This window comes from Equus asinus, unplaced genomic scaffold (assembly GCF_041296235.1).
Source record: "Equus asinus isolate D_3611 breed Donkey unplaced genomic scaffold, EquAss-T2T_v2 contig_193, whole genome shotgun sequence".
In the NCBI taxonomy this organism is placed as follows: domain Eukaryota; kingdom Metazoa; phylum Chordata; class Mammalia; order Perissodactyla; family Equidae; genus Equus; species Equus asinus.
This window is the reverse complement of record NW_027224842.1, coordinates 2,310,096-2,333,174: the sequence shown is the minus strand read 5'-3', so window position 1 is coordinate 2,333,174 and position 23,079 is coordinate 2,310,096. Positions and strand designations below refer to the sequence as shown.

The following is a 23,079-nucleotide window of genomic DNA, read 5'->3' as shown; positions in this document are numbered from 1 at the left end:
TGGTAAATATTGTAAAATGACTAAGTGAATCTAACTCCTCATGAATAAGACGTGAAATCTGACTGGTTAACTGGGGTTAAAACCCTTATCAATTCGGGAAGAGTTTAAATGGAAGTTTTCCAGGCAACAGATATTTGTGAAGGTGACCTGAATTGCCTTTGCTTTGTAATTTTAATGCTACACGGTTACTTTAAAGGATTTTCAAAAAAGCATCAACCATTAGAAAGTTATATCTATTAGTCTTGTTTCCTTATTATATTGTTACTCCTAGATTATGACTCATCTTTCCCCTGAGGCATCAGCCTGCTAAAACAGACCCATATGACTTTTTCATGTGTTAAACCAGACTGGAAAATTCGAAACTCAGGATCTTTGGCCATTTCTGAATCTCTTTTATTAATCATAATGGAATTATAAGAAAACCATTTAATAGTTAAAGAAGATAGGCTATTTGCATTCTGGGAGTGGTATTAATTTTAGTTTTCTGAGATCGGTGCCATCAGCTGAAAAGAAATGAATGAGGAAGTTTAACCAGAGTGACAAGGAATGAGTTGTAGTTTTGGGTGGTAAGACGAGAATTAGGTTTTACGTACAGGGCAAGATGCTCAACTATCAGAATGAGTACACACAGACTAGGAACTCTAGTTGTCTTGAGGTAGGAGGATTAGAGCTGATGTTGGACAGGTTTGTTGGGTTGTATTCTACTCCTCATCTATCAGAATTGCAGAACTTACTGATTTTCTCTTGTTTCTTCTTAGTTGAGTCCTCTCTTTATGCTAATCTTCATGTAACTTTAATGGTTAGGCACGGCGTACAGAATTAGTTTGCTTCTGATCAACTCCTTATGAATTCTTCCGTTTACTTCTGCAAAGTCTTAAGATGGCTTCTACAAAATGTAGAACCGCTATTCTGAGTTTTTACTCAAATGAGTTAGATCCAAGGTTTTGTGAAAAAAAGGATCGCCTCCTTTTTGTTTTTAGAGAAATCTTCAGTGGTATTCAAGAGATTTTCCGTGGCTCTTTGTATGCAGGATACTTATTTATGAAGGACTACCTTTTAATGTATCTTGTGTGAGGACTCAAAGAGAAGGTCTTAGGTTTCAGTAATGCCATGTTGGTTGTGGTAAACTTTGGACGCTGTCTTTAGAAAAATAAAATTAATCTTCTAAGATGACTATTCTGTGTTACCCATGCTGGTGTGACCTGTTGTCTCATATACTTAATTTTTATATCCTTAGATGGCTGGGAGGCCTGAATGATTTTTTGAGATGATGTAGAATAGACACCAGTCTTGTTTATTTCTTGTTTCAGTATTTTCTCTTCCCCTCCTTTTTTTTCTTTTTGAAAAGGAACAAAAGTTTGTTATATTCCCAGAAATTTTTGAAGTTTAAGATGTTAATATTTCTCAAGGGTCAAGAGAAGCACGTGGGTTTAAAAAGTCTAGGTCTTTTAGAGGATCTCTAGAGAGATCTCTGAAGAATTAAAAAGGGAAGATACCATTTGACTTCCCTTACTTGTGGCACAAGCTTCCTGCCAGACTGTCTGGTACTTTGGTCCTTTCTGTGTCCCAGTACAAAATTAATATTAAGCAATTAATGTTAAATAGAAAGTAATACAATAATAAGATTCAAGTAGAGTTGAAGGCCAAAAAATCTTATTATAGAGAACAGAAATTGTAAAATCACATTGTAAAAACCTTGTGCCCTTGATGAACATAAAGTGTGGACACTTGGTTTTTTTCTTAATACTGAATGTGGAATTTTTCAGAAAGCAGAGCTTCATTAAAGAGTTGATATCCTAGGGTGAGATCCTTGGTGGAAGGAACTTGTGCTGCTTCTGCTCATTTTTAATATAGTCAATCAATGTTCACTACTGCTTGGCCTCAAAAGGCAACAAAATAATTGTCTTGACAGATAAGTTAAAAAATATGTATATTTATAACAGATTATTTTAATTTCTATTTCCATTCCATAATTTTATAATCTCTGCTGAAGCAAAAAATTCAAGCAATTACAGATTGATTACTTCCTATTTATTCCTTTTAAAGCTCAGGATTCAAATAATATTTTCAGATCATGTTAAATCTTTTAGTTTGAGTTAGGTTTTTCCTCCCTCGTTCTTCTTTGGGCTAGAAATTGTATTAAAGGACAAAATTCCAGTGCAATTACTGTCAAAAGATCTATCAGCAATTCAGTTAATGTGCGTCATTTTTTTAAAATAACAGCTTTATTAAAATAAATCACATTCCACACAGTTTACCCATTTAAAGAGTACATTTCAGTGGTTTTAGTATAGTCACCACAATATTTATCACTCCAACAAGAATCCCCATACCAATTAGTGGGCATGCCTCATTGCCCCTCACAACTTCTACCCTGGATCCTAACAACCACTCTTTTACTTTCTATCTCTATGTATTTGTGTATTCTGAATATTTTATATAAAAGGAATCATACAACATGTGGTCTTTTGTGACCAGCTACATTCATTTTAACATAATGTTTTCAAGGTACATCCACGTTGTAGCATGACTTAAAACTTCATTTCTTTTTATTGTTGAATAATATCCCATTCATCATTTGACAGATATTTGGTTTGTTTCTACTTTTTGGTTATTATGAATCGAATTATGAGTGTGTATAAATTTTTGTCTGGGCATATATTTTCTCTTCTCTTTGGTATATACTTAGGAGTGGAATTGCTGGGTCATGTGGTAACTCTGTTTATCTTTTTGAGGAACTTTCAGAACTGTTTTTCAAAGTGACGATACTATTTGACATTCATATCAGCATTGTATCATGGTTCCAATTTTTCCACATCCTTACCAACACATCCAATTGTCCATCTTTTTTTATTATACCCATTCTAGTGGATGTGAAGTAGTATCTCACATTTATTTTTATTGTGGTAAAATATATCTAACACAATATTTATAATTTTAGCCATTTGTAAATGTGCAATTCAGTGACATTAAATGCATTCACAGTATGTAACAATCACCACCATCTATACTCAGAGCTCTTTTATCATCCCTGACAAAAACTGTATACCTTTCTTGATAGTCTCTTCAGTGAATGGTGCTGGGTCAACTGGATATCCACATGCAAAAGAATGAAGATTGGATCCTTACCTTATACTTTATACCACAACTCACAATGGATCAAATACCTAAATTAAAGACCTAAAACTATAAAACTCTCAGGAGAAATCATAGGGGCTAATCTTCATGACCTTGGATTTGCCAGTGGTGTCTTAAATAAGATGCACAAAACACAAACAACAAAAGAAAAAATAGTTTGGATTTCCTTAAAATTAAAACCTTTTTTCACATCAAAGGGCACTGTTAAGAGAGTGTAAAGATAATCTACAGAATGGGAAAAAATATTTGCAAATCATATATCTGATAAGGGTTTACTATCTAGAATATATAAAAAACTCTTACAACTCAGTGACAAAAAGACAAACAACTCAATTAAAAAATGGCAAAGGACTTGAATATACATCCCTTTACTTTTTAAAAAAATATTGTGGTGAACTACCCATACATAACATAATATTTACCATTTTAACCTTTTGTTGTTGTTGTTGTTGTTGAGGTAGATTCACCCTGGCAACATCTGTTGCCAATCTTCCTCTTTTTGTATGTGCGCCACCACCACAGCGTGACCACTGACAGAGGTCTGTGCCTGGTAACTGAACCCAGGCTGCCGAAGTGGAGCGTGCCAAACTTAACCACTGGGCCACCTGGGCTGGCCCCTATTTTAACCTTTAAATGTACATTTCAATAGTGTTAAGTACATTTACATTGTTGTGCAACCAATCTTCAGGACTTTCTCTTCTTGCAAAACTGAAACTTTATACCCATTAAACAACAAGTCCCCATTTCCCCCATCATCCCTTTACTTAAAATCACTATGGTTATGTTTATTTTTATTTACTTATTTATTCATTTATTTATTTATTGAGGAAGATTAGCTCTGAGGTAACTGCTGCCAATCCTCCTCTTTTTGCTGAGGAAGACTGGCCCTGAGCTAACATCCATGCCCATCTTCCTCTACTTTGTATGTGGGACGCCTACCACAGCATGGCTTGCCAAGCGGTGCCGTGTCTGCACCTGGGATCCAAACTGGCGAACCCTGGGCCACCAAAACGGAACATGCGAACTTAACTGCTGTGCCACCGGGCCAGCCCCAATATTGTTATGTTTCAAGTGGGTTTCTTGTGGACAACATATAATTGAGTCTTGTTTTTTAATTCATTCTGACACCTGATTGTATCCACACTGACACTCTGACACACTCTGACTCTTAGTTGATGTATTTAGATCATTTACATTTAAAGTTAATTTTTATATATTTGGATTAATATCTGCCATGTTTGTAGCTGTTGTTTATTCATTGCACTTGTTCTTTGTTTTCTTTTTATCTTCCCCATTTTGCCTTTGGTTTTAAACATTTTATATGATTTCATTTTCTTTCCTCTTTTAACTTATAAATTATACTTCTTTAAAACAATTTTTATTGGTTGTCTTACAGTTTGCAATATACATTTATAACTAGTCTGAGTCTACTTTCAAATAAAACCATACCATTCACAAATAGTGTAGGTACCTGATAATAGAGCGTTCCCAATTCTTCCTCTTATCTGTAAGGGGATCACACTCACCCGATACATTTTTGCTATTAGGTAAGTTAAGAATAAGAAACATAAAAGATGTTATTTTCCCTTCATTTATTCCTTCTCTAATGCTCTTCCTTTCTTTATCAGATGTGTGTTTCTGACGTATATAATTTTCTTTCTCTTTGAAAAACTTCTTTTAACATTTCTTGCAAGGCAAGTCTCCTGGCAACAGATTCTTTAAGTTTTCATTTGTTTGAGAAAGCCTTTATTTTTCTTTCGCTTTCAAAGGATCATTTTGCTGGATACGTTGTTCTTGCTTGGTGGTTTTTTTATTTCCTTTAAACACTTTAAATATTTTATTCCGTGCTCCTCCTGCTTGCATGGTTTCTGACCACATGTCAGATGGAATGCTTATCCTTGTTTCTCTTTAGATAAGGTGTCTTTCTTCTGCCTTCTTAAAATTCTTCTCTGTCTTTGTTTTTTTGCCTGTTTGCATATGATATAGCTCGGTGTAGATATTTGGTATTTATCTTGCTTGATATTCTCTGTGCTTCCTGCGTCTGTGGTATCTATCATTAATTCTGGAAGATTTTCCACCCACCATTATTTCAAACATTTCTTCTGCTCTTTTCTCTCTCTTTCTTATTCCATTATGTGTATGTTACAACTTTTGTAATTGTCCTATAGTTACTAGTTTTTCTGTTTTCTTTTTTTTCTCTCTTTTCTCTTTTGCATTTCAGTTTGGAAAATTTCTGTTGACGTATCATCAACCTGACTGGTTCTTTCCTCTTCGAGCTCATTGATTCTTTCCTTGCCTGTGTCCAGTCTATTGATGAGCCCATCAAAAGCATCTTTATTTCTTTTACAGTGTTTTAGATTTATAGCATTTCCTTTTGTTTTATTTAATAGAGTTTCCATCTCTCTGCTTATATTACCCATCTATTCTTGCACGTTACCTGCTTTTTTTTATTGGAGACCTTATCATACTAGTCACAGTTATTTTTAATTCCCCTGTCTTATAATTCCAAAAACCTGTGTCTTATCTGAGTCTGGTTCTAATGCAGTCTTTGTCTCTTAAGATTGTGTTTTTTCTTGCCTTTTAGCATGACTTGCAATTTTTTTTGAAAGCCAGATATGATATTTCTGGTGATAGGAACTGAGGTAATCAGGCTTTTAGTGTGAGCTTTTATGTTAATCTCACTAGGAACTGGGTTGTGTTTAATATTTGCTGTACCCGTAGGTGACAGAGGCTTCATTTTCTTCTAGTTTCCTTGTTTTAATTTTTTTCTTCCTGTTTTCTTTGGATTTCCCTAAGTAAAAACTCCTTCTTAAACAGAGTCTGTTATCTTGCTGTATTCTCACTTGTAATTCACTGTTGTTATGGTGGATCCCTGTTGATGGGGTGATAAGCAGTTGGGGAGGGAAAGTGTTCTGTAATCTTACGATTAAATCTCATTTTTTTCTAGTGGTCCTGAGTCCCTGGACTGTGACCTTCAAAAGTGTCTTTTAGCCCTCCCTCCCTCCCCCAGCTTCGGTGAGACAAGAAGGCTGGTGGAGGCTGAGGTTGCCTAATTGCTCTTCCTCCAGGTAGATGATGCTCTGCTAAAGTAGTTTATCTTCAGGGTGTGACTTTGTTAAGAAGAGAATGTTCTGGGCATATTTCAGTATGGTTACTTTCCCCTTTTCCTGCTCAAAGCAGAAGAGGATTTTCCTCAGATCTTCATTGTGAAAACCTGAAAACCTCCTAGGGTTCCTGGACGTAAAACCCAGGAAAGTGTGGGGCCCCCCCCAAAACTGGGACCCCAAGATATTTTAACTCTCAGGCTGATCCATACTTGGTCTCCTACAGTTTGTCAGTTACTGTTGAAGTGTTCCCACTCCAGATAAGCTGTGATTCTCTGTATCTGCCTGTCTCCAGTGTTTTCAGTGGTGATTTGCCCTGTGACCTCAGTTTTCTAAGATGTTATTGATTTACAGTTTCCTTTATCTTTTTTCTTGTTGTGAGCATAGGAGTGAGGACTTATAAGCTCCTTATGGGCTGTAGCTGACTGGTTAGTGTTTTTTGTTTTTTTTTTAAATGGTCCTATGTGAAATGCCATAGCTGTCTGTGGCTTTAGTTTTCGTACTGTCCTTTGCTTGAAATACTTTTGTAACGCCTGTCAAGTCTTGGTCTTTGTGAGGATCGGTTCCAGTTTTAGTTGGAAGTTTTAGGAATTGATTTTAAAATGATTTACTTTTCTTATTGTTAGTGACTTATCTTTAGTTGCTGCTATGTCCAAGTGAAAATAGTGTGGTAAGCACAGTGGCTTAAGCATGAGCAGTAAAGCCAGAGAACTCGGGTAATTTCATGTGTCCATAAAGTGTCTTATTAAAAAAGTAAATTAAATCAATGAGCGTATATAAAACAATAAAGATAGCAATGAACAAAGATGAAAAACTTTGGAAAAGTATGCTCTAGTAACTGAAAGCACTTTCATGGACGTCTTAGTTTGTCCATAGTCCTTTTAAGTACAGACGGTTCCCAACTTAATGGTGGTTCAACTTAACGATTTTTTGACTTTACAATGGTGCAAAAGCGATACACATTCAGTAGAAACTGTACTTCAGATTTTGAGTTTTTTGAGGATTATCTTTTAGGGTAACTACTTTTTCTATTCATTAAATTATATTTGTCACTGTGCCTGGAGTTCCCCTAAGGGGTGCAGTATAGCGTAGGCTTTGGTTGGAGATAGAATTCCTAATTTTCCACTTAGTAGCTGTAAGTGCAAATTATTTAACTCCCTTATTGCATTCAGCAAATAAGTGCCTTTCTGAGCCTCAGGTTCCTGTAATAAAGTTCTCATGAGGTTTAAATCAGGTCAGTGTGCATAAAATGCACATGTTAAAATTTGGTAAGTTTTTGTAAGGAAACCCAAGACACGTGGACCCACTGAGAAAAATTCCACCATTTACCCTAACAACCGGAAGCAGTGGTTAAGTATTCAGCAGCATAGTGGAAACCTGTATGGGCCTGTATCACATTTGCGACTAAAATCAAGGCATAAAAAGTTTATAGACAATTAGACTTTATTTTATATGCTTATGTAATTAATACTTGGAAGATTTTGATAGAATTTCTTATAATTTTACTTGAATAAGGACATAAGATTTCTAACACTAAAGCAAGGAGTAAACTTGTAAATAAAGGAGGTGTGAAAAGCTAACTATCAAATACTGTTTGATTTATAACTGAAGTTATTATGGATACTAACAAATAAATGAGCTGTATATTTTATAATGCATTGTAAATAGATACTATAATTTTAAAACTAAAAACACATGCACATATGAGTAATTTCTTGAATGGGAGTGGATTACCTTGCAAAATCTTAGGAAAATTAAGTTTTCAACTTTTAAGTTTAGTTTACCTCATACATCTCCAATCTTCATTTATGAACTATAAAAGAAAATTACATGAATTAAAAAAGAAAACAAAACTTTTACAGCATAAAAGCGATAAATTTATAATATGAAAAGGTAGAAAAAGATCACCTATAATATTATCATCTAGATAACACCTACTATTAATATTTCTGACAGTATTTTACTGTAATAGTTTTATTTTATTTTATTTCCTTTTTTTTTGGTGTGTGTGAGCAAGATTGGCCCTAGCTAACATCTGTTGCCAATCTTCCTCTTTTTGCTTGAGGAAGATTGTTGCTGAGCTAACATCTGTGTCAATCTTCGTCTATTTTATGTGAGATGCCGCCACAGCGTGGTTTGACAGTGGTGCTAGGTCTGTGCTCAGGATCTGAACCTGTGAACCCCAGGCTGCTGCCAACTTAACGACACTATGCCACCAGGCTGGCCCCCTATTGTATTTTTTTTTGTTGAGGAAGATTGGCCCTGAGTTAACATCTGTTGCTTATCTTCTTTTTGCTTGAGGAAGATTGTTGCTGAGCTAACGTCTGTGCCAGTCTTCCTCTATTTTGTATGTGGAACACCGCCACAGCATGGCTTGATAAGTGGTGTGTAGGTCTGAGACTGGGATCTGAACCCATGAATCCCGGGCCGCTAAAGTGGAGCACGTGAACTTAACCACTATCCCACAGGGCTTACCTCATGTGCTTTTAAACATAGTTGTGATCATATTTTGTCTACAACTTATAGCCTGCTATTTTTGGTTAGCATTGTAGTGTGAACTATTTTCCATATTATAATTGAACTTTTTTGAATTATTTTTAATGGATGGTATGATATTGTATGACTTTTATGCATACCTGTTTATTTAGCCATTATTATACATTTTAATTATTTACAGTGTTTTCGCTGTTGTAAATAACTCATAGATCAGTATCTTTTGTGAGTAAAGTTATTTATTAAGAATTATTATCTTTGTATAGATAAAAAGAAGCAGAATTACTCAAGAGATCAAAGGCTTATTGCCAAGTTGTTTTCTAAATCCTTTTATTACCACTGTCCATATGTGAGAGTGTCTACTTCAGAGTAAGTTGTCCTACAATGGGTAGTCTTTTTTTCCCTTAAGTATTTAATAAGTAAAAAAAGATATACATTTAACACTTTTTTATGGAGTTAATGATAGGTTACAATCTTGTGAAATTTCAGTTGTACATTAATGTTTGTCAGTCGTGTTGTAGGTGCACCACTTCACCCTTTGTGCCCACCCCCCACCCCACCTTTCCCCTGGTATCCGCTAAACTGTTCTTAGTCCATAATTTTAAATTCCTCATATGAGTGGGGTCATACACAGATTATCCTTCTCTCGCTGGCTTATTTCACTTAACATAATTCCCTCAAGGTCCATCCATGTTATTGCAAATGGAATGATTTTGTTCTGTTTTACAGCTGAGTAGTATTCCATTGTATATATGTACCACATCTTCTTTATCCATTCATCTGTTGCTGGGCACTTAGGTTGCTTCCACATCTTGGCTATTGTAAATAGTGCTGCAATAAACATTGGGGTGCATAGGACTTTTGGGATTGCTGACTTCAAGCTCTTTGGATAAATACCCAGTAGTGGGATGGCTGGATCGTATGGTAGTTCTATTTTTAATTTTTTGAGGAATCTCCATACTGTTTTCCATAGTGGCTGCACCAGTTTGCCTTCCCACCAGCAGTGTATGAGGGTTCCTTTTTCTCCACAACTTCTCCAACATTTGTTAGTATTAGTTTTAGATATTTTTGTCATTCTAACGGGTGTAAGGTGATATGTTAGTGTAGTTTTGATTTGCATTTCCCTGATGATCAGCGATGATAAGCATCTGTTCCTGTGCCTATTGGCCATCAGTATATCTTCTTTGGAGAAATGTCTGTTCATGTCTCCAGCCCATTTTTTGATTGGGTTGTTTGATGTTTTGTTGTTGAGTTGCGTGGGCCCAGGCGACTCGGCCCCCACTGCAGCCTTGGTCCTTCCTGCGGGAGCGGGCGGAGGTGCCGGGTGTCCGTGTGTCCGCTGGCCGCATCCTCAGTGCACCTGCTGTCTGCTGCCCTGTTGACGTTTATGTGACTGGCTCCTACCTTATGGTGTGCGTTAGCGCTACATCCTGCGTTGTGGTTACGTTCTGCCCTGTTGGTACTTTGTGCACTGTCGTTATTTTGGACGTTCTGGTTACTTGGTACTTTGTCGTGACGTTCCACACTGTCGTTCCATATTGTTACCTTGTATGTTGTGGTACTTTCTGCCCTGTCCTGACATTCTACGTTTTGTCGTGTGGAACCGGCACCAAGACTACAGAAGCCAGAATACTCACCCCCTCACCCGATTTTTGAAGAGAAAACTTTCCGGTGTCCTCTGCAGCTTCAGTATGTTTTCTCAGCCTCTAACGAGCAGGGGAAGCTGGGGCGGGCAGACCCCTTTGTTCCCAGTGCGTTTTCAGGGAGGGAACAGCTGCTTGGCTGCATCTGGGTCCCAGGCTGGGGCCTCAGCGTAGAACCCGCTCCTCCGCGAGGAGCCTGTGGCAGGTCCCCTTTAGTCGTGGGCGGGCAGGCAGGCTTTGCTTCTGGGGAGAGCGCCACCTCCCCGCTGTGCGAGCACTGGCAGGCGGCCCCAGATCTGCCCCAGATCGGCTGTCCTTGCTGACCTGTTTGTGCCCTGTGCGTCCACACTGAGCCACAGCCGGGGTCCCTGCAGACACCGCCCCCTGCAAGGCCTCCCGCACCCTCAGCAGCCGCGCAGAGAGCTGCTAGGTCAGGGCGCGCCAGCTGTCCCCTCCCACCTGCACAGCCGCCGGCCCGCCCGCCCGCGGGAGGGGTGGCCTGCCACCCCTCCTCCAGCCATGTGCCCTCCTCAGCCTGTGGAACGCGCGCCGCCTGGGCCGGCCCCCACAGCGCCTGGCCAGCGACGCACGGAGTGCGCTGAGCCCAGCCACCCCAACCGTCCTGCCGGGCGCAGCTGCCGCCCCGAGCCCAGCGGCCCCAGCCAGGCCCAGCCCCGAGAGCAAGAGCCAGAGCGAGGTGCCTGGCCCGGGCCCTGGCGGCCCACGCGAGCCGACATGCGGCTCCACGAGCCGTCGCTGTGCCAGGACCCCAGCCTGAGGCAGGAGCTGGCCTCACTGGCCCGCGGCTGCGACTTCGTGCTGCCCTCCCGCTTCAAGAAGAGGCTCAAGGCCTTCCAGCAGGTCCAGGTCTGCCGCATGTCACACCCCCGGCCCACCCGGGTCCCTCCCGAGTCCCTCACTGGTGTGGGGGGGGCGGGGGCTGCTCTCACCCACCCGTGCAGGGAGCGTGGGTCCCGCGTGAAGTCGCTGGGAGAGCTCCTAAGAGCTCGCCCGTTGCTGGAGTTTTGGCGGCAGGTGCCGCGGTGTGGCCAGGATGCAAGCCCCCAGCGCGTGGACAGGTTCTGGCTCGGGTGGGGACCTGACCCTGTGGTCCCGGTGGGAAGCCTGGCCCATGGTCACGGCCATCTCCGTGATGACACGGCCCTGTGGGACGCCTGGCCTTCTCAGCCACATGGTGTTTACTGGGCTGTGGGGATCTGCACACATGGGCCGGGCAAGTGGATGGCTCGGTGCTGATAGTGAGTAGTTGGCGTGTAGACACCCTCTCCATGGTTGTGTGTGCTCGGAGGAGTAAGACCTGCTGTGTCTACACCTTGGACGTGTTACGAGTTAGTTTGAGGGACCCAGTCGTTTGGAAGCATCAGACAGCCCGTGATCCCCAGAGTCTGTCTGTGACTCGAGGGGTCTCCGTGGCATATCTTGTCCTCGCCTCAGCTCTGGGCCGGTGCTGGGGGCAGGGCCACAGGGCTTGGGGCCGGGGCTCCTGCTCCTGAACGCCTCACCTCTTGCAGTTAGACACCCGCACTTTTTCTCTAGGCCAGGACTTAACGTCCTGTTGTGGCCAAAAAAAATGACATCCAATCAGACCGGGCCATCTGGGGGAAAAAAAGACCTGCCTTCTGCTGATATTTTAATGGGAGTTTTTCTGGGATCATATCTCAGCTTTTACACAGCTTGGGAATTTTTCCTGTCTTGTGTCTTCCAACTTCTGAAGTTTTGTCTGCAGCTGGGGAAGGTGTGAGTCTGTCCCTAGATTTTAAGGAAAGTGCCTGCATTTGGAGACCCAGGAGTGGAATCTGTCCCACGCGGGTCCTGCTTTGACGATAGGAAAACAGATGTGGGGCAGTTAGGGTTTCTCCTGATGGTCCACTGGGCTGTGTGGGAGACCCGGAAATCCCTCCAGCCTCGCCCAGGATGGTCGTGCCTGGGGGCCCGGCTCCCCACAGAGCCCATGCAGGAAAGTCTGCATTGCTTTAGGGCTGCTGCTTATCAAATGAAAATCACTTTTTGGGAATCAAACTTTATGAATTCATTTCATGGGAAGTTGTTTCTTGTCACAGAAAACATGTCTCAACCTTGCTTCTCAGCCGTGACGATGTGCATTGCGTAACGTGAGTGCTCCCTGGGCTGCAGGCGGTGGACCAGTGGGTCTTTCTCATGGGGGTTGTGGGAGGAGCAGAAGGAGAGTTCTCCTGGCTCCTTTCATCCCAAGATGTTGGAGGGCGGATTCGGGACACAGCCTTGGGGGGGTCAGCCAACATCTTTGGGAGAGGCTGGGGGTAGAGGGAGAGGCTGGGGGTGGAGGGAGGGAGGTGGTGCTTCAGCCTGACGGCCACGCCACCCGCTCAGTGGGCCCCCCTGGCCCGGAGCAGAGGACCCTGGGGCACGGCTGTGCCGTCCACAGTGGAGCCATCCCTGCTCCCGCCTCCCATGTCCACCCGCCCACCCTGCCCAGGGATTCTCGGGCCTTCTGGGCGCCGAGCAGCGCCAACTCCCGGTGGTCACTGCAGGCTCTCTCAGGCCCAGGACATGCTCGGCTCACCCCGCTGGAAGGGGTCCTGAGCGTCCTGTACCCCGGGGGTCCCATCACCCACTCTCCACAAACAGGCTCAGGCACAGTTGACGGGCGCCTCTGCTCCTCCACTCTGTCACCTTGCTGTGGGCCCGGACACGCTGTCCAGCCTCCCTGCAGGGTCCTTCAGGGCACACAGACCCCGCTGAGCGTCATTCCAGACCCCAGTGTGGCCACCCCCTGGGGACAGTCCTGGACTCTGAGCTGACCTCCCCTCCCTGGGGTGACAGCGTGGCCTCCCAGCTCTGCCTGTCCCAGATGGCAAGTGGGCCACAGTCTGGGGTCCTAGTCTGGGTGGGGTCACAGTACCCTGCAGGAAGGGTCATGAATACCCCCTTTGATCCACATTCCCAGGACCCTGGCAGCTGGAAGCGGCCCCTCTGTCCACTCGGCTGTGGATGCAGGTTCCCCTCACAGGCCACTCCAGAGCCGCACACACGCCCCCTTGGGAGCCCGTCCTGTGGGGCAGGTGCAGAGCCAGGCTGACAGTGTCCAGGCCGGGGACCCCGCTCAGCCGGGCTCCCCCGTCTGTGTCAGTGTTGGGAACACAGCTCTGCTCCCTCCTGTGAACGCGGCTGGCCCAGCAGCCTCCACAGTGAGCCCGGCCCCTCCTGTGCTGGAGGGAGATCCTTCGCACGAATCCGTGTGCAGGGCCTGGCTCCCCCGTTGTTGTCTTTGGCTCCCCTGTGTTAAACTTTGACCTCTGGCTCCCATCTGTCAGCGTGGAGTGTCGTTCACGCGTTTAGTTGGCGCACCTCCTGCCAGCTGGTGTGGAGGGTCCACGGGAGCCGAGGAGAAAGCTCGTGGCCCACAGGGGCCTCCTGTTGGGTGCAGCATCTTTGGGGCCTGGGCTCACCTGGAATCCACAGGCTGTCCCCCTGAGCTCCCTGGCCCCGTCCAGGGCCCCGTCCCGGCCTTGCTGCTGCATCCGGTCTCAGACGGGGCCGCCCAGGACGCTGCTGGGCTTGGCCGCTCCGGCCCAGCGTCCCTGCCTGGCCTGCTCTCATTCTGCCACCTGTGCCCTGTCCTGGCCCGTTGGAGTCGGAGGGACCCATCTGATGTCCCAGCACGTGCCGTCTGACCCCTCTGGGACCTGACCGTCCGAGGCTGGTGTTGGGAGGTGTGACCCCAGAGACACAGCTGGACGGATTTCTGCTGGGCTCCCCCACACCCTTCTGCGGGAGAAGAGATGCCTTTGCTTTATCCCAGGGCTTGGATTTTGGTCGTGGGGGCACCGCTCCGCCCCACTGTGTGTTCTGGGAGGCCCATGGGCGAGTCTGAGGTCCCAGGAGTGGGGTCGAGTCAGGGAGCAGGCGGCTGGGGCCCTCTACAGAAGTAGCTCTCCGTGAGGCCGTGCCCCTTGATCGGGGCTGCAGGGGGCCTGCGTGGGGCGGGGCGGGTGGGAGCCCAGGCAAGAGGCTTGGGGACCCGAATGCCCCTTGGTCGGCTGGTTGTCATTTTTTAAGAGGCCTGAGCCGTACTTTAGGACTCTCCTTTCACACACACACGTGTGTGTTTTTGCCACTTTTGTTCATTCCAGTCATCTGGCCGCGTCCCCTGGAGGTCGGGGAATGCGCCCCACGGTCCCTGCAGGACCTGCTGAGACCTGTTTTGCGGCCCAGGAGGTGGCCAGCCCCCAACGGCGTCCTGTGTGTTGGAAAAGAATGTGAGAGCTGCAGCTGTGCTGGGGCCGCATCTATTTCTGTCCCGGAGATTAAACTTGTAAATCTCCTGTGTCTGCAGCAGGCTGTTTGTTTCTCGTTGTCCGGTCAGCTCCGTCATCGCTCCGGGGAGCTGGGCCCGGCCTCCCTGGGGGCTGGACCTCTGCTTTTCCCTGCAGTGTCTGCCGTGTCCGTGTGGGGCTCCTGGGGCCGGCATCGGCCAGCTCTGAGGCATGTCGTTTCCCCTGGTCGCCTGCCCTGACGCGGTCCCTGTCTCTCTCTAGTACTGTCCACACCTCCACCTCTTGTGTGCACGTCAGTCCAGCCACCCCACGGCCCCTCTACCCTTTTCCGTCTTTTGAGAAGATGTTCACCCTCTGCACCCTTACGTCTTATGTGTGTCTCTTGTGAATAGACACGATTCTCTTTTTCCTTCTGATCTTCATCTTTTAACTGTGCCGTTTGTCTGTTTCCACGTGTTATGACTGTTCGTCCATCTTGGTTTATTTTCGTCCTGTCCTTTCTTGCCTCCTCTTTCTCTTTTCCTCTCCTACTTTGGAGTATTCCCTTGCTCCTAGCTGACTGCTCATCCTAGAAATGGCCACTACTGGATTTTTCCAGGTGAAAAATTAATACCTTTGCCTTCCAGCTCAAAACACTCAGATGGGGGCTGGCCCAGTGGCGCAGCAGTTAAGTGAGCATGTTCTGCTTCAGCGGCCCGGGGTTCACCAGTTCGGATCCCAGGTGCAGACATGGCACCACTTGGCAAGCCATGCTGTGGTAGGCGTCCCACATATAAAGTAGAGGAAGATGGGCACGGATGTTAGCTCAGGCCCAGTCTTCCTCAGCAAAAAGAGGAGGATCGGCAGATGCTCAGGGCTAATCTTCTTCAACAAAAAAAAACAAAACTCTCAGACACTTCCATTCCATGACCCCATTCATTTTATACTGCTGTTGTTGCCTTCGGAGGGTTTTTAAAAAGAAATAAAATCGCCGCCTTATGATGATTCACACAGTCAGCGTGTTGAGATTTGCCCCCCATACGCCCCTTTCCTGCATCTCCGACCTGCGTCAGGAGCACTTGGCTTCTGCCTGACGCACGGTCCCCCGCACATCCTGGACCAGCGTCTGCTGACAGTGGCCGGCTCGCTTTTGCTTTTCTTCCGTTTTGGTCTCAAACTGTCTCCATGTTGGTTTTGTGTGGCAGACACCTCCCGGGAGGTGGCGTTTGGGCGAAAGGGCAGCCGCTCTCCTCCAGCTCTGGCCCCTGCATTTCTGTCGAGAAGCTGGCTGCAGGGCTCCTGGGTCGCTCCTTTGGAGACGGTCCCCTTTTCTGTTCCGTTCCGTCTCCTTGTGGCAGGTTCTGAGGATCTGCCGCTGTCTTGGGTGTTGTCCAGTCTCGTCGTCCGGTGTGCAGTGTGGGTCACTCCAAGGACTCCTGCTTGGGGTTCCTTGGGCCTCGGGTCTCAGGATGTGTCTCCAGCTCTGCAGCTGCAGGCTCAGCACCTGCGTCTCCTCCCTCCCGGGGCACGAGTCCCTCCCAGCTGTGCTGCTCTGCTCTCCAACCCAGAAAGCAAGTGTGTTTCCTGTTCTTCTGGACGTTTTATTTGGGGCTGTCTTAAGTCTCCTCACTCTTGCATCTTCAAGCCTCTCCCTGTCTTGATATATGAAGCGTGTCGGCTCTCATTCTCAACAACGTCAGAGTCCGGAGTATTTGCCAGCCCAGCTGCTCCCTGCTTGCCGGCTCTCCCCCATGGTGCCTTCCTTTCATGTGTGTTTGTGCATTTTGATCATGAACGCCTCACTTTCCTTGGAACTTGGGGCGTTTTCTGAGTCCCGAGTTGAGGATGGTTCACCTCAGCACATCTTGCTGCTTCCGGGCACTGCTGATCTGTGGCAGCCTGACGTCGTCGGCTGGAGGGTTTGGGGACCAGGCACAGGATGTACATTTGGTTTGCACACTTGACTGGGAGTCTGCTGTGAGCTCTCGGGAGCTTCGCCACCACCCCTGCCCACAGCCCCTTGATGCAGCACCAGCTTTCAGGCCTATGATTGTCCTTTCCTTCCTGGGGTCAGAGGTTGGTGGGGATTTATTTCCACTTCATTCTTCTCGCTGCAGGGGCAGCCCCCAGGATCCCGCTCAGGGGGCAGCCTCCGTCGAGGATGCTGGATGTTGCCTCCTGTCCCCGAGCTCTGCAACACTGTGAGGTGACGGTCACTTCACCCCCTTGAGTGCACTCCCTGAAGGCAGCGCCTGTCCAGCCTCTCCTGGCCTCGCTGGGTGCCCCTTCCCAGCGTCCGTGCCCTGAGAGTCCTTCCTCTCTTGCCAGTCCGTGAGGCACTCAGGAAGATGTTTGTCAAGTGCTCTCCCCAGCATTTCCAGCTGCCTTCCTCAGAAGGGCTGGTCCGGGTACCTGGGTCTTGACAGGGCCGCAGAAAGAGCACACATGTTAGCATTTACTTCTCCCTGAGTCGATCCTGCAAGTCCAGCACCAGAACTGGGTCATCCAGTGTTGCGCTGTGCCTCAGGGAGTGAGTTGGTGGGAGACGCTTGCTTCCCCATGAGTGTGAGAGACATGGAAGGTTCCAGGCTGGGAGAGACTCACTGTGGACAGAGGGAAACAGAGTCATGTGGCCAAGTTCTCTGAGGTAGCAGCTTTCCAAACACAGCGAAAGGTGTTTTCCTTTCAGGGGAGCTCTTTGGGATGTGCGTTCCATCACTGCATATTGCTGGGGGCCTGCTCTGTGCCAGGCACTGGAGGGTAGCTGCACCTTCTAGTTGGGATGACAGAAAAGCCTACAGAGCCTGACTGGGATGACAGTACCTGTGAAGGGGAGGCAGGTGGGGTGGGATGTGTGTTCTGTCAGGGATGAGCTTGTGACCTGTGGTGATGTATTCTGTGAGGGGGCAGCAGATGGGGTGGGATGTGTGTTCTGTCAGGGATGACCTTGTAACCTGGGATGATGGTTCCTGTGAGGGGGCAGCAGGTGGGGTGGGCTGAGTGTTCTGTCAGGGATGACCTCGTGACCTGGGGTAACGGTTACTATGAGGGGGCGGCAGGTGGGGTGGGATGTGTGTTCTGTCAGGGATGACCTTGTGACCTGGGGTGAGGTTCCTGTGAAGGGGCAGCAGGTAGGGTGGGATGTTTGTCCTGTCAGGGATGACCTTGTGACCTGGGGTAACGGTTACTATGAGGGGGCGGCAGGTGGGGTGGGATGTGTGGTGTGTCAGGGATGACCTTGTGACCTGGGGTGATGGTTGGTGTGAGGGGACGGCAGGTGGGAGTGGGCTCAGGCGGGGGGTGTTGTGTTGTCTATTGATGACATGCTAGTGGCAGGTGGGATCTGATCATGGTCTTAGATGAGGTAAGGCAGTGTTTGTGGGGCGCCTGGGAACAGTAGGCACAAAGGCCCTGAGGTGGGCAGTGACAGGGGCAGTCATTAGCGCCTCCACACACCCGCTGTGCCCCAGGGAGCTGTGGTGCAGTGGTTCTCAAACTCCTGACCCAGGGGACCGTCCTCCTGTACCAGCGTGTTGGTGGAAGGGACGTGTGGCACCCTCAAGGGAAGCCCTCCTGCTGGCAGCAGCCAGTGTGGCCATGCGGGGTGTCTGCAGGGCGCTGTCAAGAGCACCAAAGACCTGTGGTTGTGTCTTTGCCCCTAAGTTTGTAGCTGTCTCCCTTCCTCCCTCCCTCCATCTGCCAAATTCCCCCCAAATTCCCCCCGTCCGCATGGCTCTGACCACAGGGGCCGTCTCTCACTGCGCAGCCCATGTGGGCGTCCTCCCTCCACCATGGTCAAGCTCCCCAGGCAGTAAGCTCGCTCGTGTCCCACTCTGCTCGTCCTGTGCCGCTGTCCAGAAGGTCATGTCTCATGGAGCTATGCGTGTGTCCTCGGGGCCAGGCCTCAGGGCCCGGAGCAGAGGAAGACAGGCGCTCTGCTGTGTTCCAGGGTCAGAAGGACCCGGGCTGCCGCACGAGGCGAGGGGTTCCTGGAGATCAGCGAGCTGTGTGTCCACCCCCAGGAACAGACACACGAGCTGAGGCAGAGACAGGCCCTCGCGTGGCAGCCCTGGGCGTGGAGGCCTCATGCGTGTGTGTGCGTCTGTGTGTGTGTCTCCATCGCGACCAGCAGGCCCTTTCCCGCCAGTCCTGACTGGGAGGCCCATTTGGCTGTTGGGCCCCATCCCCTTCCTGTTCCTGCCCCTGGAGACAAGGGGACCAGCAGACGGTGGGGGATGGAGAAGGAGGAACAGGTGACTGAGCCGGTGCCATCGCTGTCGTGGGAATCTCTGCGCCATGTGCTCAGGAAGCGGGTAGAAACCGTCAGATGTGGTTCATCCCGTGCAGTGTGAATACTGCCTCCTAGAGTGCTCAGTCTTTGCAGCTTCGGAAGACACGTTGGCGCGTCTCCACCCACAGAGGTTTGGTGAACTTGCTCCTGACGCGTGGTTTCTGCCCCTTGCGAGGCCCACACAGGACCTGGGGCTCCCCGTGCCCTTGGCCCAGGCTGGCCCCTCTGCCCGGGTGGCCCATCAGCTTCTCCCTCTCGGACTGCGGCCGAGCCTGCATCATGGGGGCCCGGTGTCCATCCTCCTTGGAACTGGCCCCCCATGTCCTTCTCTATACCTCTGGCCTCTCCTGTTGTCCGAGGCCTCCCCGCCCAGCAGGGCCATGGGAGGGTCGATGGGCCACTGTACAGAGCTCAGACGTTGTCCCCGTGGTGCCAGTCGTTCTGAGTTCGTGAGCACAGGGCACGTGCTCAGATGTCATAAAGTAGCTCCCAGTGCTGCCTTGGACCATCTGTTAGACCAACGAGAGAATGAAGCCGACTACAAACGTGATCTAAAAACTCCCGTGTGGTGACAGACGTCACAAAGTAAATAAAAAGACGTGGGGCCTGGGGACGGAGGACAAAACTCACAAAGTCGAAGACACGTGCCGCCCTGGGAATGGTCAGAGGAGGAACAGAAATGATGGCACAGCGTGGAGTAGAGAAGGGGCAGGGAAGATGGTGTCCTTGCCTTTTAGACAAATGAGGAGATGCTCCACCTGGTTCAGAGTACGGTGGGGGTGGAGCATGATGCCTGTGTGGTGTCTTAGTTCCCCCAGACGGCGGAACCTCAGTTTGACAGCGCCCTCTGCTGACGGGGCAGGAGGGAATGCGGTGTCGGAGATGGTGGTGGCCCCCGGAGCTCCTCCCGCAGGAGCACGTGGACGAGCCACACTCTTGCGGTGCTGAGGCCGTGCCGGCTGCCTCCCTGTGCTCCCATTCAGATTGGGGCCTTTGTAAGCTTCTTGCACTCGCTCACCTTTAAACAACGCAGGACAGGCGCCTAGCCCGTGGTGGGGACCGCCCACCTTTAGGACTGTGGTGTGTGCAGACACCAGCACCAGGGACACCAGGCCCCCAAAGCCCCCTCAGGAGGTGCTCGCATGTATCCTCACGCCTAGGACAGGAGCCACGAGCACTCGCTGCTGCTGCTGCTGCTCCACAAAGGGGCATGCTGGCCTCCCGCCCTCCCCTCACGTGTGGTGGCGGCCGGGTCACCGCGAGGTCACCAGGGCACAAAGGCCACGTTACTTCCCCAGGCAGAGCCGCCAGGACCCCAGGGCAAAGCCTTGCTCGCGGATCCCAGCCTGGATTCGCATCTGCGTAGACTGCGGATTCATGAGGAGGTCTGGTCGCCACGCGTGACTTGTGCAGATGAAGACAGACTTCCTCGTGAGTGTCCAGCGAGGTTCCAGAGCTGTCGCTTGGCAGCCCTTGGGCAGGAAATGTCCCTATGTCTCCACAGGAGGGGGGCACAGATAGTGGGCGTGAGCGACACAGGGCCTGACACCACATGTCCAGGACGCCCCAGTGAGCCCACCCCGCTGCTTTCAGGGCTTCGTGTGGTGGAGTCAGCATCACGCCGTCGCCAGCTGGAGTGTGCCTGTGGCCATCCAGGGGGAGGAGGGCACCCATGGGGACGCTCGGGCCAGCCAGGGGGGCGAGGGTGAGCCTCGTGGTGGATTGCTGTGCACTGACAGCCGCAGGAAGATTTGATTTAAGTTCTTTGTCACGTTCTGTCCATTTTGTCAAAGTCCATTTCTCAGGACCGGCCTGAGTATTAACTGTGTAACGGGTCTGGCAGAAGCCGGCTGACACGGTGACAGCAACCTCGTTTTCAGGAATCACACCTGGTCGTAGGCGAGAGGCCGAGCAGTGTGTCTGCATGGAGGCGTAGCAGCGCTGTCATCCCTCTTCCTTGTCCTTTCCTAGGTGACCAGGTGCGCGGCCTCCTAGCGCTGACCAGCAGCGAACGACGTCCCTGTGACTTAGCAGCCCAGGGGTCTGTGTCAGCCCAGCCATGGACTGGGGAGAAGGCACATGGTTGACAACGGCTCCAGAACCAGCCCAGGGGCAGCCACCCCACAGTGTAGGTGCCCTGCCCTCTGCCTGGAGCGCCAGACTCCTTGTGCCTCAGTTTTCCCACCGTGAATACAGGATGCTGGTGGCACGTCAGTCACAGATTGTCCTGAACGCGGCAGTTGAGTGAGATGGCTCATGGGAAGATGTGGTCGGTGCTCAGGAAACACCAACACCGTATTGCACAAAGGTACAAGGGCAGCGACTGTGGCCGACAGCTCAGGGCATTGGGCTCGCAATTCATTCCGCCTCGCGGGAGAGAAGAAAAGAGAAAGACGGGAAAACGGAACCACCGCCACAAGGCAAGGAAACAGGCACTCAGGGGCCTGCCCCGGGGGCACAGCAGTTAAGTTTACAGGCTCCGCTTCGGTGGCCTGGGGTTCGCGGGTTCGGATCCCAGGCGCAGACCTAGCACCGCTCGTCAAGTCACGCTGAGGCGGCCTCCTTCATATGAAGTAGTAGACGATTGGGACAGATGTTAGCTCAGTAACAGTCTTCCTCACAAAAAATTAAAAAAATGAAAAATGGCCCTCAGTCTTTGTTCCAGAAATCGAGGGGAAAAGTTATCTTCCTCAAAGCGAATCGTGGGCACCCCCAGCAGATCTGTTGAACCGAACCCTCTCCTTCCAAGGAGGCAGCTCTGGGTGTGGCTTCCCCTCCCGCCTGTCCCTGGGCCACGGTGGGTGTGGTTTTGGCTCAGTGCTGCTGTGCAGGGCTGTCACATCAGGACTCAGTGATTCTGACACTGTAACCCAATCCCCGTGGAACAGGACATCCCGGGCTGGGAGGAGGGGGATCAGCCTGTGTCCCTGGGTGCTGACTCGGGCCGAGTCTCGTGAAGGGTGGGCCCGAGGTCATCGTCCAGCCTTTGCTCTGCTCTGAGGCTTAGTCCACAGTGTGGTCCTCGTGCTTCCCACCGTCCCTGGCAGATCCACCTCGCTCAGCACAGCCGGCCTGCAATAGGTGCCGGAACCTCAGGGCCGCCCTTTGCAGCCTCTCCTTTCTGATCACCGTGCCGTCCACATCTGCCTCTCGGCTCTCAGCACTGAGGTGACCCTGCGTCAAACCCCTGACTGTTTTATTTGCCCTGTTGTGATCACAGGGCTCATTGTCGTGCGTCTGCAGGCTCTCCCCATAGCCCCCCAGTACAGCAGACTCAGGACAGCAACACCTCTGGACGTGTTGCTGTCGTCTGTGGGTCACGTCAGTGGGGCAGGACAGAAAGCGTTTACAAGTGACTCCTCCTCCTAGTGCTGGAGGGAAAACAGACAGGTGACACAGGGCGTCCCGGGACATGACTGAGGGGACGCGAGGCCGTCCCGAGATGTGACTGAAGGGGACATGGGGCCATGCTGAGACGTGACTGAGGGGATGCGGGGCCACCCTGAGACATGACTGAGGGGGACATGGGCCCCTCCCGAGACGTGAGTGAGGGGGACGAGGGACCGTCCCGGGACGTGAGTGAGGGGATGCAGGGCCGTTCTGAGACGTGACTGAGGGGATGCAGGGCCGTCCCGAGACGTGACTGAGGGGGACGTGGGGCCATCCTGAGACGTGACTGAGGGGACGTGGGGGGCCATCCCAAGACATGAGTGAGGGGGACGTGCGGCCATCCCGAGACGTGACTGAGAGAACATGGGCCGTCCCTGAGATGGACTGATGGACTGAGGAGGACACTAGCCGGTCCCAGAGGCTGCAGCTGGGTGGCGAAGAGGCCCCCGTTGCAGGACGAGATGTGTAGGACACCCGCAGGTTTCAGTGGGGAGCCGTGTTGACTGTGTATCCTGGTGGCAAATTGGTAGTGCTGTTGGTGTCTGGTGTTCCAGCCCCTGGTCCCTGTGGCATGAGGCGGCGGCTGCATGAGCTGTGCTCTGTCACTCGGCCTTGGGGAGGGTGGCTGACATGTGAGTGCCCCGTGGCGCATGGAGGGGACCCCCCACCTGGGCGTTCGGGCCTGCTGGCGGTGCCATTCCTCTGGGTAAGAACCACGCTGTGCCCGGTCACTGGGCCGGCCCTGAACCCTCTGTGGTGTTTCC

At 49.7% G+C, this 23,079-nt stretch overlaps 1 protein-coding gene across 1 annotated transcript in view; it reads left to right on the top strand.

The window, feature by feature from the left end:
- Nucleotides 1-10,632: 10,632 nt before the first annotated feature.
- The window catches only part of LOC139043198 (serine/threonine-protein phosphatase 2A regulatory subunit B'' subunit beta-like), a 55,626-nt gene continuing 43,179 nt past the window's right edge, over nt 10,633-23,079 (top strand). The window contains exon 1 of the mRNA XM_070503485.1: nt 10,633-11,245. Within this exon, the coding sequence (XP_070359586.1) occupies nt 10,898-11,245 (348 nt within the window). The 5' untranslated portion in view covers nt 10,633-10,897. The remainder of the gene's footprint in view (nt 11,246-23,079) is intronic.